This window comes from Cervus elaphus, chromosome 19 (genome assembly GCF_910594005.1).
Source record: "Cervus elaphus chromosome 19, mCerEla1.1, whole genome shotgun sequence".
In the NCBI taxonomy this organism is placed as follows: Eukaryota; Metazoa; Chordata; class Mammalia; order Artiodactyla; family Cervidae; genus Cervus; species Cervus elaphus.
The window spans coordinates 72773894-72789508 of NC_057833.1; the positions used below are offsets into that span (position 1 = coordinate 72773894).

At 56.8% G+C, this 15615-nt stretch overlaps 1 protein-coding gene across 1 annotated transcript; it reads left to right on the forward strand.

Moving 5' to 3' along the window:
• Positions 1-16: 16 nt before the first annotated feature.
• Positions 17-13068, forward strand: POFUT2 (protein O-fucosyltransferase 2). The gene is made up of 9 exons (XM_043874677.1): positions 17-183; positions 1499-1749; positions 3735-3879; positions 4487-4597; positions 9516-9582; positions 10774-10899; positions 11185-11365; positions 11671-11794; positions 12021-13068. Exons 1-9 carry the CDS (start codon positions 53-55, stop codon positions 12172-12174), a joined length of 1290 nt encoding a protein of 429 aa, XP_043730612.1. The 5' UTR covers positions 17-52; the 3' UTR covers positions 12175-13068.
• The last annotated feature ends 2547 nt before the right edge of the window (positions 13069-15615 follow it).

Sequence of the window (15615 nt, forward strand, 5' to 3'; positions counted from 1 at the left end):
GCGCTTCCGGGGGTGGGGCGCGGCTACAGGAAGTGCGTGGCCGCCGGGGGCCATGGCGGCGCTTGCCGTCGTCTTCCTGCTGCTCTGGGCGGCATCCTGGCCGTCGGCCTCGGCCTCCGGCGACGAGTTCTGGCCTGGCCAGTCGGCAGCCGACATCCTGTCGGGGGCGGCGTCCCGCAGACGGTAAACGCATGCCCGCGCCATCGGCGGGGCTGGGACCGGGACCCGGAGCACAGGGCCGGGAGGCGGGGCTTGGAGACAGGGTGCGGAGCAGTGGGGCCTCGGTCTGCCCTACACCCTTGGCGCCCTGGCCTGGGGACGCGAGCCAGGGTCGCCTGGCGACCGCGGCCTCCCGGAGTCCCTTGGAAGGACAGGCTAGGGTCCACGTTAGGGGGCAGGGAGGGGGCCCCAGTTAGTTGATACGGAGTGTTGCCTGGCGTTCGAGGAGCCCCAGAATCAAATGCTCGAATGGGTTGGCTCTTAAGAAAGCCCAGACTTGTTTATCTGCAGGAGAATTTCCGCCCTATACAGATGCTGGTTGTTCTATAGATAAATCTCAGGAGTAAGAAACAAGCGTCTGTGCCCTACAGCTGTTACTGAGGGAGGAGGGCCTGACCCAAAACAGACTGCTGGGTGCAGGGTGTACAGACGGTAGACTGGCAGTTTTGGGGAATTGGAGGCCCGGGCCAAGCATTCCAGCATGGTCACTTTTGCAAACGGAGGTGCAGAGAAGGGAGGGTGAGGCCATAGCAGAGGCAGGAGTCACCTCTGGGTCTTGTGTAAGGGAGTCTCGCTGTGGATAAGGCAGCAGTTCTCTGGGTGCTCAAAGACCCCCAAGGTGCCAGGTCATTTTCCTAGAAACACTGGGATGCTGTCTGCCTTTTGCACACACTCGTGAGTTTACTCTGGGGGTTTCCAGAGACCGCCTGACCTGTGGTATCATAACACAGGGAATGGAGAAGCAGACAGGAGAGTACAGGTGTCACCTGACTGAAGAGAGACTTGCAGAAATTAAAAACACTGATACTCTTCTCACTGATGATTTTTGTCTTGAATATACTGGAAATTCATAAATAAGTTCTTGCTTTTTTCCTAATACAGGAATTATTGATAGATTTAACCCACATAAATAGCAGCCTTTGGGAGTCCTCAATAATTGTTGAGAATGTAATAATTATTGAGAATGTGCAGGGGTCCATAGACCAGGAAGACTGAGAACCCCTATGGGATGAGGGCTCAGATTCTAGCCATTGACATCCTGCTGGTTTTAGCTATGAATTATTGCTGATTGTTAAACAGATGATAAGATGCTTTCTGTGCCTACTCCAGGGCTCTTTAAGTAACTGGTCTTATAGAAATGGGTGGGCTGCTGGCTCCACTTTACAGACCAGAAATACTGATGGTGCCTGGTGTCGGGGCCAGGCTGTGAATGTGGGCGGTTGGGTTTTCCGTGCAGAGCCCTGGCCCTGAGGCACTGTTGTCCTGCCCACCCTGCCAGGTACCTTCTGTACGATGTCAATCCCCCCGAGGGCTTCAACCTCCGTAGAGATGTCTACATCCGCATCGCCTCCCTCCTGAAGACTCTGCTGAAGACGGAGGAGTGGGTGCTGGTGCTGCCCCCCTGGGGCCGCCTCTACCACTGGCAGAGCCCCGACATTCACCAGGTCCGGATTCCCTGGTCCGACTTCTTTGACCTTCCAAGTCTCAACAGAAACATCCCCGTCATTGAGTATGAGCAGTTCATCGCAGGTGAGGCGGGTGGTGGTCCTTTAACTGGGGCCGGGCGGTCGTTGGTTCTGGTGTGACCGTCCGGCCAGGCCAGAGACCTTGGCCAGCGGGGCTGTCTCCCCTCAGGCCTTAATGTAGGGGCCCTGCTTCCTGCTTCTGTTTTCCCCACTACTAGTGATCTTGGTCTTTTCGTAGTTTTTTAGGGAAATAGATCTGAAGCATCTGAGCTATGTGTCCCCTCACCTCTAAAACCCCGGGCCGCCTTGGTGAAGTGGACCTGCGATGGGGAGGCCACTGCCTGGAGGCCAGCCTCGTCCCAGCTGGACTGCAGGCCTCCCTTTCTGTGCAGGCCACTCTTACCTGAAGGAAGGCTCAGTGCATGAGTGGTGGTGGCCGTGTGTTGGCAGAGACATGTAACGCCATGTCCTGCCTTGTTCAGTCCTATTCAGGGTTCCTGTTGTAATGTTTTTAAGAGAGAAGAGCTGATGATTTCTTAGAATAAAGGAGTTGGAGCACACTGCTACCTTGTTTAGGAGACATGAACTTAAATAGGCTCATCTCTGCCCCACGTCCCTGGAGCCGCCTGGAAGAGCAAGTCACGGCTCCTGAGCGGCGGTCGTGGGACTTCTGCTGTTTGAGGGCCTGGGAGCCTGAGAGTCACTGCTCCCGCCAGGGACAGGCCCACATGTCCTCACCAGGTTCTGTTCTCGCCGCGCCCTGGGCCCTGTCGCCCAAAGACGTTTTCCCTGTTAAGGTCAGCACCATGGGTGCCGCAGGCCTGGAGCCTTGAAGTGGCTTCTGCTGGAAAGGCAGACCCGAGGCTGGAGGTCGGCCTCCCTATCCGAGGAGGGTTGGGATGTCCAGTCTGACTCAGCTCCTCCCAGGGGGGCAGGCTTGGTCTTGGTCTGCACGGGGCTTGGCCCCCAGGGAACTGGCCCCTGACTTGCTGGTGGGGCGCGGTCGACCACGAGCCGGGCTCAGTGATGGCAGACAGGTGTGGTTCCTGCTGCTCTGCCAGCCTCATCCCTTGGGCTGGGCAGCAGGGTGAGGACTGAGCCCACGGGTGACAGTGTGAAGAGGGCAGCCTTGACCCCGCTCAGGTTTCCTCCTGCAGAGGGGACAGGCGTGGGTGCCACCCCAGAAGACCCTCAGGCCTTGTGCCGTGGGTGCGTCAGCGTCTCAGTTCCGGTGTCACCACCCCTGCCTTGCCGTAGGAGCCCCTGAGCTTTGGGCGTTAGTGCCCAAGCTGAATGAATGTGGATGACCCTGGGTTTCTCTCGCTGTGGCATGCCCACTCCCAGGCTCCGTCGTTCCACCTGTGAACACCTCTTCACTGAGCACCGGGTGGTGGGCGGGAGGCTCTAGGTGTGAGGGGAGCGGTGGGTGAGAGGGGTACTGACCCCTGTTCTCCTGGCCTCTGTATTGGAGAGTGGAGGCTGAGCTTAAGTCAGTGGTGAGGACATGCAGCTCTGGGGCAAGCCCCAGAGCCACAGGACAAGAAAGCTGGAAGGGGTATGGGGTCTGGGTGGTGGGCGTGGCCTGGGAAGGCATCTTTTTTGGGGAGCTGCAGTTTGATGGCCTCACAGGGGTCAAGAGAGAGCCCTGGAGGAGACAGCTGGTCAGGGGCCTGGGGAAGGAGCGTGACCTGGGCTCCAGGCACCATGGGGAGGGAGCCAGAGGAGGAAGAGCCCAGAAGAGGAGAGGCCAGAGGACCGGCCCTGCCCCCAGGGAAGGGGGGTGTAGCCGGAGAGGGAAGAGGGCCCAGTTGCTGTCATAGGTCAGGGCAGCGTGGGGCCCAGAGGAGCTGCGGGGCCTGGACGTCCCCACCCTGGCAGCCCTCCTGTCCCATGGACCCCCACGTCCCGAGGTCCTTGTTCCATCGTCTCTGTTGTTACAAGCTCTCTCCAGTCCCGTTTGGGAAGACAGTGTTGTTCTGTACGGGGTGATTCTCTGTGTCCCGGTAACCTGGGCTGAGGTCCCCGTCTCACCTGTCCTGTCTCCTCCAGAGTCTGGCGGGCCCTTCATCGACCAGGTCTATGTCCTGCAAGGCTATGCGGAAGGCTGGAAGGAGGGGGCCTGGGAGGAGAAGATTGACAGCCGGCCCTGCATCGAGCCGCCACTGTACTCTCAGGACAAGCACGAGTATTACAGGTACCGCTGGGAGGTCCACGGGCACGGCCCACGTCCAGGGTGGCTCTCGTTGCTGCATTTGGGGACTCAGGCTGTTTAGGAGTATCCGTTTCCATTTGTAATGCGTTTGAACCTCTTCGTGGAGATGTCATCACCCCAGACTGCGTTGCTGTCAGAAGAGCTGCCTGGGGAAGTGCTGCCCGTCGTCTCCTCCCCCTGCAGCCTCCACAGCCCCCTTCCCTACCTACCCCAGCAGAGGACCAGAGTAATGTGGTTCTAAGACCTGGCGTGACTAGGAGCTCTTGAGAGCAGAGTTGCTTTGAGGATAGTTACATCAAAACGGGCCCTGACACAAAGCATTATTTCCGCCGGGTTTCTCTGGGGCCGCCTTGTTTTCCCGTCATTGAACCATCCAGGTTCCTGAAAAGAGCGTCAATGGTCTCATCAGATGAGATGACATTTGTGGTTTCTTTAAAAATTTCCATACTATCGCTACCTGCGATCACAACCAAGTTTTCACATAGGAACCAGCCGAGTTTCTCCAGGTCAGGCTGTGCATCTGGACTTGACTCCCTGCCCATGGACGAACACACCACACTGACGGGGTGCCGTGGGTCTTATTTTCCAGAGGATGGTTTTGGGGTTACGAAGAGACGAGGGGTTTAAACGTTTCCTGTCTGTCTGTCCAGGGATCGGCCTCCATCATCGCGCCTGTGCTATTGAGAAACACGTCTGCACGGTGAGTGTCTGCGGGGTCGCTGGGTGCCGGCTGGTACATGTGTATGCTTGTGTGTGCCATGCTGCTGGCACGGCTCGTGGCAGGGGGGAGGAGCACTCCCTGGAGGGTTAGCCCTCAGCCCTCCCCCACCCCCAGGGGGCCTGGCGGTCAGGATCCAGGGAGCACCCCCTAGGATCACCTGCGGGAGCACTCCCGGGTGGGGCGGCCACGCCTGCTGTCTTCTGGGTACTGCTTGGGGCATGTGTGCTCTGAGCCTGACCTTGGTGTGTGTGGTGGGGGGTTGTCTTTGGTCCCACCACTGGTGGGTGGTGCAGTCAGATTCACACCCAGATCCTGCCCCGGGGTCCCGTCTGAGCTGGCGGGGAGAGGCGAGGGCGGGGGGCAGGAGGAGAGGACGGGGATGAGGGCTGTGGGGTGGTGAGGCTGAAGCAGGGTCAGGGCCAGGACAGGAGCGGGGTGAGTGACCACTGAGGAACAGGGGGCTGGGGCGGCCTGCAGCTGGTCTTGGAGGCTCACGGTGGAGGAGGAGCCCTTCCCCTCGGGACGGGGTCGGGGCGTCACTCCTGAATCAGGCCTTCACAAAGCTGGGCTCTGAGAGGTCAGAGGAACAGCTCAAGCCTAGACACAGCACCCTGGCGGCTGGTCCTGGCTTCTCATGTCGGAAGTCTGTCTGCACGCCCGGGCTTTCTTTGAAGCAGAAAACCAGGCACACACACACACCCCCCCCCCACACATACATTACCCCCCCCCCACACACACACACCCTGGGCAGCACCAGAGGGTCAGCAGGAAGGGACACGGGGTCTCGGGCGAGTCCCAGGGTCTGGTGTGTGAGGGAAGCTGCTCTGGAGGTGCATGCTTGGTTCCAGCATGCCCGGGGAGTTCCCTGCAGGTGTGAGTTGTGGGGGACGCGGGGACCCGGAAAAGCCAGCCCTCCCGTTAGCCACCATCAGTGTCCTGAGCCTGCAGCAGGCTCTGAGCCCCTTCCTTGCTCTCTGGGGCCTGGAAGGTCTGCCTGTCCCAGCACTGCCCCATGTGCCAGGGTGCCAGGCCGATCCCCCCTGGGCCTGTGTAAACAAAATGCAGATGGGCACACGTGCTCTGCTGGGTGGGTCCGATCTCCACCAAGAGAGGAAGAGGCACAAGGTTGCCAGAGGTTTGGGACCCTGTGATACAAGTCCTAGAACTGCATTTCCAAAGCAGATCTGGCTGAAGTTTGGGCTGTGGGGCAGGGTTTGTTGTTTTTTTTTTTTTTTTTTTGTCCCATTTGCAGGTAAGGGGATCTGAGCCCAGGAGAGACTGGTGCCCAGGGATCCCTCCTTCTGTTCAAGAGACACTGGTGGGAGGGAGTGGGCTTAGGGTTAGGTTGCTGAGACGTGAGGCCAGATAAGGGGGGGGGCACCCCTACCACACAGATAATTCAAGATGTGAAAAGCACTAACCAAAGAGAGGATGGATACGTTCAGTTACCCTGAAGTTTAATAAGGCTTGTCTGCCAATAGATACTGTTAACAAATGGACACAAACCACAGAGAGGGGTACTTGCAGCCTGTCCTGTAGGACCCAGATGCAGACAGCGCTCCTGAAGGCCCCTGAGTACAGGGCAGGCAGCCTTGGAGCAGATGCAGCAAAAGACACAATTGTGTACATTGTCGGGGGTATCAGGTACACCCTGTTTGTGCTCAGGGGGGACACACTGCCCTTAGACCTGAGGAGAGACGCAGCCCACTGCGTCTTGGAAAAAGGGCCCCAGGGGCAGAAGGAGGTGGAGACCCCTGGGGGCGCAGGGGACATCAGGCAGAGGGGGGCAGGCTTGTGACCCTAAGTGCCTGCAGGAGCATCCCACGCGTGTTCCGGAATATTCCTGTGAGCCCCAGACCAGGGAGCCCTTATACCCCTCAGCAGTCGATCATTGGAAAAGCTAGGTTGTGCAGATTCAGAATTGAAGCACAACTGAGCCGTGAAAATCAAAAAGCACTGCTGCCTCCAGCAAAGGTGATCACGAGGAGCAAACAGCAAGTGAGAAAAGCTGAAGATAAGTCCAGCCATCCCAGGGCGGGAAGTTAGAGAGGCATGGCCATCTGCCTGTGGGGGTCCCGGGGCCAGGGCAGGGTTGAAGCATGCTCTCCAGGCCCCTAGAGCTGCTTCAGAACCCCACGTGGCCATTGGCGGGGTGGGATACACGCGTCTGCAGGCTATGCTGTGTCTTGTCGTAAAACGGAGTCTTCAGAAACTGTTCTCACAGGGACCCCAGACCACCACTGGGTCCATATCCTCTCATCTTTCCAGAACTCTTCTTCTTGCACCCAGCGCTCACGCCCATCTCCCTGTAAAGCACACATGTGCTCACATCACAGGCGTGTTCTCTGTGGAGTGTCCTGTCTTTGTCTCCCACTTGCTGGTACCCCTTGGGAGGCTCTGTGAGGTGAGACCCATGAGGTCACTGCAGAGGTTGCCATGTTCCTCTGCACCTGTCTCCGCACAGAGAAAGAGGGTTCACGGAACCTGCCTGAGTTGGTGGCCTTTGACTGGTCCCAGGTTTTGCCATCACAAACAGGAACCGTGTTTGCACAGTCATGGGGGAGTGAGGACACAGGCTTTTGCCCAGAACAGAAGCTGGGTCTTGCTTTCCGAGTGGTGGCCACCGAGCCATGGTCCCCACGCAGCCCCGGGCAGGGCGCTTTGGGCTTTGGAGAGGATGAGTGAGGATGGACCTCTGCTATGTTCATTTGTGTTTCTTTGATTTCAGAGTAAAACCATGTTGAAAAGCTCTTTTGAAATGATTTTCTTTGAAGCATCTATTTACATATTTTGCCAATTTGTTTCTCTGCAGAAGTTTTAAACTTTTATATATTCAGAGTTGTTATCCTGTTTATTCTTTAAAGCTTTCTATGTGGTTTTTTTTTTTTTAAATAATATTTCAGATCAGTTCATTTACTCCGTCATGTACAACTCTTTGCTACTCCGTGGACTGCAGCACGCCAGGCTTCCCTGTCCATCACTAACTCCTGGAGCTTACTCAAACTCACATCCATCGAGTTGGTGATGCCATCCAACCATCTCATCCTCTGTTGTTCCCTTCTGCTCCCGCCTTCAATCTTTCCCAGCATCAGGGTCTTTTCCAGTGAGTCAGTTCTTTGCATCAGGTGGCCAAAGTATTGGAGTTTCAGCATTAGCATCAGTCCTTCCAGTGAACACCCAGGACTGATCTTTAGGATGGACTGGTTGAATCTCTTTTCAGTCCAAGGGACTTTCAAGAATCTTCTCCAGCATTATACTTCCAACACTATACATCAGTTTTTTGACGCTCAGCTTTCTTCATAGCCCAACTCTCACATCCGTACATGACTACTGGAAAAACCATAGCTTTGACCAGATGGACCTTTGTCGGTGAAGTGATGTCTCTGCTTTTTAATATGCTGTCTAGGTTGGTCATAGCTTTTCTGCCAAGGAGCAAGCCTCTTTTAATTTCTTGGCTGCAATCACCATCTGCAGTGATTTTGGAGCCCCCAAAAATAGTCTGTCTCTGTTTCTGTTGTTTCCCCATCTGTTTGCCATGAAGTGATGGGACCGGATGCCATGATCTTAGTTTTCTGAATGTTGAATTTCAAGCCAACTTTTTCACTCTTCTCTTTCACTTTCATCAAGAGGCTCTTTAGTTCTTCTTGGCTTTCTGCCATAAGGGTGGTGTTATCTGCATATCTGAAGTTATTGATATTTCTCCCGGCAATCTTAATTCCAGCTTGTGCTTCATCCAGCCTGGCATTTCTCATGATGTACTCTGCATATAAGTTAAATAAGTAGGTGACAATATACAGCCTTGATGTACTCCTTTCCTGATTTGGAACCAGTCTGTTGTTCCATGTCCAGTTCTAACTGTTGCTTCTTGACCTGTATGCAGATTTCTCAGGAGGCAGATAAGTTGGTCTGGTATTCCCATCTCTTGAAGAATTCTCCACAGTTTGTTGTGATCTACACAGTCAAAGGCTTAAGCATGGTCAGTAAACCAGAAGTAGATGTTTTAATAATCTTTACCATTTCAGTATTCTTAAAAATTCTTTCTTGTTCTACTTTTTATAGTTTCAGTCTGCACAATTAACTCTGAGCCCCTAAGGATCTGTTTTGGCTTAAAAATGGAGCCTCTGATCACCCCACCCGTGTCCCCCACCCAGGCATCTGGGAGCCACCCTCTCCAGGGTTGTCCTGCCCAGGGGCCAGCTGGAGTGGATGTGGCCTGCTCTGGAGGGTCCTCTCTGCGTGTTAGGATTCTTCAAGTTGCTTGATGAGCTCAGGTGGGCAGCCTCTTCTGCCCCACACTTTGAAGGATCAAGTTGACACTTCCCCGAAAAGGGGGCCTGGCTTTTGGCCGGAGAAAGACACACACGACAAGGATTCTCTTTCGTTAAGGTGATCCTTAGAAGCAGGAGTAAGCATGCACGCACTCCTTTGGGGTAGCCGTGGTGCTTTGGCTTTGCCCTTTCCCCAGAAGTGCGAGTTAAGCCATAGCTGTTCTAACGTTGAACCAGCTTTGCATTCCTGGTATGAACTCTATTTGTCATTTGTGTTTTTCTTTTAGTGTGTTGCTGGATTCTGTTGGCTAGTTTTATTTGTTTTGTGTATTTGTGTGTTTTTTTTGCATTGATAGTCACAAGTGAGCTTGGCTGCTGAGGTAGTTCAGTGGCAAGGGCAGGAGAGAGTCTGTGAATGTTTAGAGCCACTGAGGAAGCAGAAGCCATCTGCAGGCGGCTGCCTTTGAGAGGGTCAGTAGAGACTTGCCCTCATGCACCCAGCTGACCCTACAGGGTTTGGACCTGCTCAGGTTTTGTCCTGGACTGTTCCCTGGCCCAGGGCCCTCCCACATGACGGTGGTCAGTGGAACACATGGGCATAAAGACCTTTTTCTATTGTTTAAAAATAGGTCTGTGATGTTGGACCGAGCCGAGAACCTCCTCCACGACCACTACGGTGGGAAGGAGTACTGGGACGTGAGTGTTGCCTCGAGCGTCTCTGTGAATGCGTGTGGTTTGGGAAACATATCCCTCCCCCCCAACTCCCCAACACACACACACATGCACACACACACAGCAGCTCCTGTGTCCACCTGCTGCCTAACACAGTGAGGCCGAGTATCTGGCGGTGGGCCCGCCAGCGAGTGCTCCCCACCTGCCCACGGAGGTGCTCCCGGGAGAGGGCTGGGGCGTCCCAGGCCCTCCTCCTGCGCTGGCTGTCCCTGCTGCTGGTGCTGGGAGCCTGGACGAGAGCTCTGGCCCCATGTGCTCAGCCATGGGAAGTGGGTGCTGTCTGCTCAAGTCCTGGACAGGGGAGCTGGGCTCTGCTTTGACGGGGAGGTGCTGGCTGTGGTGGACAGATGGTGCTGGAGGTGGGCCGAGGCCTTCTCCTGTCCTTCTGGGGTGGAGACGCCTAGTCATCAGGTGTCTGGTTTGGAAAAGAGGTGCAGTCCTGCCCATGGAGGCCCAGTGCAAAAGCATCAGACATTACCTGAGAAGAGCCCTCGGCTACGAGGTGGAGACCCAGGTGACGTCGGCACACCTGGCCTGTCCGGGGCTCGGCCAGAAACATCGGGGTGGGTGGGTGGGTTGCTGGGACAGCTCCCACCCTCCCACAGGTACCAAAACTGACTCTTAGCAGGGACATTTGTCTGTTGTTGATGTGAAATAGAAGTGGGGCCTGGGCAGGGCAGAGGCCTCCAAGTGAGAGCCCTGCTCCTTGGACTCGGGCGCCTCCTGATGGGTGGGTTCAGAATCACAGAAGGGCCATTGTCATCATGTGGACACGGGTTCTGTGCCTCTTAGCCCTTCAGGGTGGTGACCCTTCAGCACTTTCCTGACCCTGCCAGTCACATTCACTTAGCCAGAGCTGGGCCCCAGGCCACGGGGACACTTGGGAGGAGAGAGAGCTGCAGCGTCGGCCTGCACAGCCCATCGGAGCATACCAGGCCGATGTGGTCACGCCCCCTGGACGCTCCTGACCGTCCGAATGGTGGGCTCCACCTTGAATCCGCTGCACTGCCCGTGGGCCAGTGGCCAACCTGCCTGAGGCCCTAGCTCGCTCGTTGTCCTCTGGTTGGACTCCGGATGGATGAGGGGGTTCTGGGGACAAGAGGGAGTGGCGGGCAAGGAGGGTTGGTGCCGGGCTCACGGCCTGTCTTCCTGCAGACCCGGCGCAGCATGGTGTTCGCCAGGCACCTGCGGGCGGTGGGGGATGAGTTCAGGAGCAGGTACCTCAACTCCACGGACGTGGCCGATGGAATCCCCTTCGAGGAGGACTGGACCCGGATGAAGGTACCCTCCTCGCCCTCATAATCTTTGAGAGTGGGGTGCATTTCCCTCTTGAGATGCCTCACAACTAAGCCCTTAAACGTTAGGAAGGGTCTGAAGGGGGCGTGCTTGCCCATCACAGGGCTCCTGGCCCTGCACCCCAGTTATCCGAGCTGTTGCTCGTCAGCAGGGAGCCCTGTCCTAGCGTAAACCTGAGGACATTGGTGATCAGTCCAGGGACAGACCCCGTCAGGCCCTGAATCCCGCCTGCTTGTCACCAGCTCAGCCAGTTTGGTCCTTTTTGGCCAGGTCAAGCTGGGCTCCTCGCTGGGGGGCCCATACCTGGGCGTCCACCTGAGGAGGAAAGACTTCATCTGGGGGCACCGGGAGGACGTGCCCAGCCTGGACGGGGCCGTGCGGAAGATCCGCAGCCTCATGAAGGCCCACCAGCTGGACAAGGTGTTCGTGGCCACAGACGCCGTCAGGAAGGGTATTTGGCTCCTGTCCATCTGTTCGTGCTTGGGTTAATAGTGGGGTCGTGTTTCTGTCCTCGTCCCCCACCCTGTGGTCCTGCTGTGGGCACGTGTGTGTGTGAGTCCCTCTTGGCCTGTGTGAGTCGTGGGCATGTGTATATGCGTGTGCTAGTCCCCTGCAGTCTGAGAGTCGGGGGCACATGTGCATGCGTGAGTCCCCTGCACCCTGCAGAGTTGTGGGTATGTGCATGCCTGTGCGACACCCCTCTAGGCTGTGTGAACCCCCCGCGGCCCCTGCTCACCGGCCCCCTCGCGCCCACAGAGCTGGAGGAGTTGCGGAGGCTGCTGCCTGAGATGGTGCGGTTCGAGCCCACATGGGAGGAGCTGGAGCTCTACAAGGACGGGGGCGTGGCCATCGTGGACCAGTGGATCTGCGCGCACGCCCGGTGAGCGCCCTGCTCACGTATGGCCCGTGTTCCCGGCTGGGTCCTCATGTGCAGACGGGCTGGTCTGCTCGCCCACCCCTGAGTCCTGAGCCCAGGCCGCTTGCTGGTGACCGGCTGCAGGGAACCCCGGCTGAGGGGACTGGGGCGAGGGCCCGGGCAGGTGTCTGGGTGGGTGGTGGATGGGGGGATTGTGCTGCAGCCCTGGTGACAACCTGTTCCTCAGCAGGTTTTTTATTGGCACATCGGTCTCCACGTTCTCCTTTCGAATTCACGAGGAGAGGGAGATCCTGGGCTTGGACCCCAAGACAACATACAACCGGTTCTGCGGGGATGAGGAGAAGGCGTGTGAGCAGCCCACTCACTGGAGGATTGCGTACTGAGCCCCCGCGGCTGCCCAAGGACACGTGTCCCCTCCCGGATCTCAGGCTGGGGACCCCGCAGAGCTGCACTGTGTGTATCCTCGGCCAGGGTGTCTCTGTGAGCCGGTGCCTCTGCGTCCCCAGGACTTGGGTTGCTTTCACTTGGGATCCATTCGGAGGCAGGCGTCTGCAGGCAGCAAGGCCCCCAGTGATGCCGCGGAGGTTCCGGCTTATCCTTACTGACCTTGGCCTGCGGGGTTTCCAGCAGTGTTGGCAGGCCTGGTACCTGGGCTGCTCCAGCCCTGGGCCAGTGGACGCGATGCTGACCCTGCCTGTGCCCCAGAGCAGTGCCCTTGGCCCTGCGCTCCTCCCCACAGAACCCCGTGCCAGCTGGATGGCAGGCGGACCTTACCTCACCAGGGCTGGGCTGAGGCTTGTGGGGCTGTGATCCCCACCCCTCACCTCCGCCTGAATCAGAGCACCAGAACAGTGTTCAGGACGGCTGGTACTCTGTGCTTGTGTTGGGGGGCGGGGGGAAGCCCTTCCGTGGTTGTCTGCAGGGTCCTTCCAGCCAGTGTGGTCCAACGGCCACAGCAACACGCTGGACAGCCGGATGCTCGTCCTTGAAGCCTCTGTGCCCCCGCCCCCCTGCCTTGAGGGCAAAGAGAGCAGGCTAGAGGAGCAGGGTCACTCCAGCCCCAGACCAGGTGCCCAACTTCCCCAACACGTGGGGTGACTGCTGATGTGGGTGTGGGGAGCCATGTGGAGTTTGGGGGTGGGGTACCCAGAGCCCTGACCTTCCTGCGTCTCCTTTAGGGTCCTAGGTGTCACTCTCGGTCGTGCAGGGTGAAGTGACGAGATATTTATTCTTTCTCCATTTGTATATCAAATGTTAATAAAATACATTTTCTAAAAGCGGTGCTTCTTCCGCCCGAGTACTCTTTTGGCCAAGAGCTGGACCAAGCATTTGGACTTGGTCGTCACCTTCTCTTTGAGGAAGGCAAGCTGCTCTGTCATTGCTGTGTTTGTGGGTGTGAGCGTGATGGAGGCAGTGCCCACACCACCAGCCCCTCTGTCCTTTGCTCGTGGCCGCAGATGTGTTGGTAAAGAGTCTGTGGTTGCAGACATCTTGAGAACTGCTGTCATCTAGGCGCCAAGCGGTGGGAGCCCTGAGGTCACAGAGCCCTGAGGCCATCAGCAAAGCCTCGCACGGTGGAGACAGCTTGGGCTGCTGTGTGGAGACAGGAGGACCCCCCTTCACAGGTCAGGCCAGGCTAGGTCCCCCGGGACACACATCCCAGAGGTGTCTGGTCAGAGGGTGGGAGGAGAAGGTGGCAGATGACCCATGCCCTCTTTAACTGGTGCCCTCTCTCCTGGGGGTTTTTGTTCAGTCGCTGAGTTGTGTCTGACTGTGTGATCCCGTGGGCTGCAGCACCCCGGGCTTCCCTGTTTCACTATCTCCTGGAGTTTACTCAAACTCATGTCCATTGAGTTGATGCCACCAACCATCTCATCTTGTGTAACCCTCTCCTGCCCTCAATTTTTCCCAGCATCAGGGTCTTTTCCAATGAGTCTACTCGTCATAACAAGTGGTCAAAGTATTGGAGTTTCAGCTTCAGCATCAGTCCTTCCAGTGAATATTCAGGGTTGATTTCCTTTAGGACTTACTGGTTTGATCACCTTGCTGTCCAAGGGACTCTGAAAAACCTCCAACACCACAGTTGAAAAGCATCAATTCTTTGGCACTCAGCCTTTATGGTCCAAATTACATCCATACATGACTATTGGAAAAACAATAACTTTGATTATACAGACCTTTGTCGGCAAAGTAACATCTCTGGTTTTTAACGTGCAGTCTAGCTTTATCATAGCTTTTCTTCAAGGAGCAAGCATTTTAATTTCATGGCTGCAGTCACTGTCCACAGTGATTTTGGAGCCCAGGAAAATAAAAATCTGCCACTCTTTGCATTGTTTCCGCATCTGTTTGCCATGAGGTGATGGGACCAGATGCCAAACATGTCTTTGTTTTTGCACCTGGTGAGGAGGGGCCTCACCAAGCTCCTCCCATCTCTCGTCTGGACCCCCAGATCTGCTCCAGCTGATGCCTGCTGACGCACTGATCACTCAGCGTTGACCTTCTGGAATGCAGAAATTTGAACTATCAGGGCTGCGTCTCCTTGTCTGTGTAGAAGGTCAAGAGTCAGGTGCGCAGGCAAGGAGCCAAGCCAATGCTCTGATTGCCTCCCATCCTCCATACCTGCCCCTGTGACCCCCGCCACCCCGCCCCGTCCTCAAAGGCAGGCACAGTTCAACCTCAACCAAGTGGAGAGGCCAGCCTGAGGTAAATATTCATGTCCCTCCTGCCTGCTGGTTATCTCTGTGATTAAGTCGGCCCTTGTTCAGGGAGGCGATGACACGGCCAACTAACTCTCAGGACACTGTCACCAGCATTCAGAGAAACCCAGACAATCGTGGTCCTTTCCAACCAAGAGAGGGAGGTGAGAGTGGAAAATTCAAAGGCATCACTTACAATGAATATTGATTTCCAGAAATCCTTCTGTCTTTGGCTCATGTACCTGATTCTGGCCATGGACCCCAGAGTCAAGGCCGATGATGTCTAGGTGTGGATTTGGGGAGAGCAGGAGCCCCCTCTGTGGAGACAAGGAACTCCCATCTAGGCATCCCACCCTGGGCGACTGACTTGGGTGAAAGAAGCAGGGCCTGGACTCCTCCCAGAGGGAAGAGACTTCTGCTGCAGGAGCGCGCATGCAGGCCAGAGGATGTCCTGGGGGTGGGCATTTGGGCTTCAGCCCCCTCTAGATGGGAAGATGGGATTCTCTTCCTGAAGCTAAGCATCAATCAAGAGAACAGAAACCCCGCCAAACTCTGCCCTCCAAAGAGCATATGTGCCTCCTGAGGCCATCAACAAGGAGGCCAAGCTGAGGGAATGGGATGTATGGAGCCAATGGAAACCAGATGCCTCCTGGTTGGGGCTGGTGACAGGACTTCTTGCACGGCTTCAGGGCAGGCTCTACCAGCAGACACCCCTCACCTGCTGGTGTCCAGGGAGGCACAGCAAAGGTATAGCAGGCCACACACACCTGACCTTCCCCCAGGCACCCCTGAGCCCTCACCTGGACACACCTCAGCCCCCCACCCCAGGCACCCCTGAGCCCTCGCCTGGACACACCTCAGCCCCTCACCCCAGGCACCCCTGAGCCCTCGCCTGGACACACCTCAGCCCCTCACCCCAGGCACCCCTCAGCCGTCGCCTGGACACACCTCAGCCCCTCACCCAGGCACCCCTGAGCCCTCGCCTGGACACACCTCAGCCCCCCACCTCAGGCACCCCTGAGCCCTCGCCTGGACACACCTCAGCACCCCACCCCAGGCACCCCTGAGCCCTAGCCTGGACACACCTCAGCCCCTCACCCAGGCACCCCTGAGCCCTCGCCTGGACAC

Bases quoted from the DNA above. Each gene is read 5' to 3' on its own strand.
- POFUT2 (XM_043874677.1), top strand. From the start codon at position 53: ATGGCGGCGCTTGCCGTCGTCTTCCTGCTGCTCTGGGCGGCATCCTGG. The intron at 4,598-9,515 runs GTGAGTGTCTGC...GTTTAAAAATAG, and splicing joins TTGAGAAACACGTCTGCACG to GTCTGTGATGTTGGACCGAG. The intron at 11,795-12,020 runs GTGAGCGCCCTG...GTTCCTCAGCAG, and splicing joins TGGATCTGCGCGCACGCCCG to GTTTTTTATTGGCACATCGG.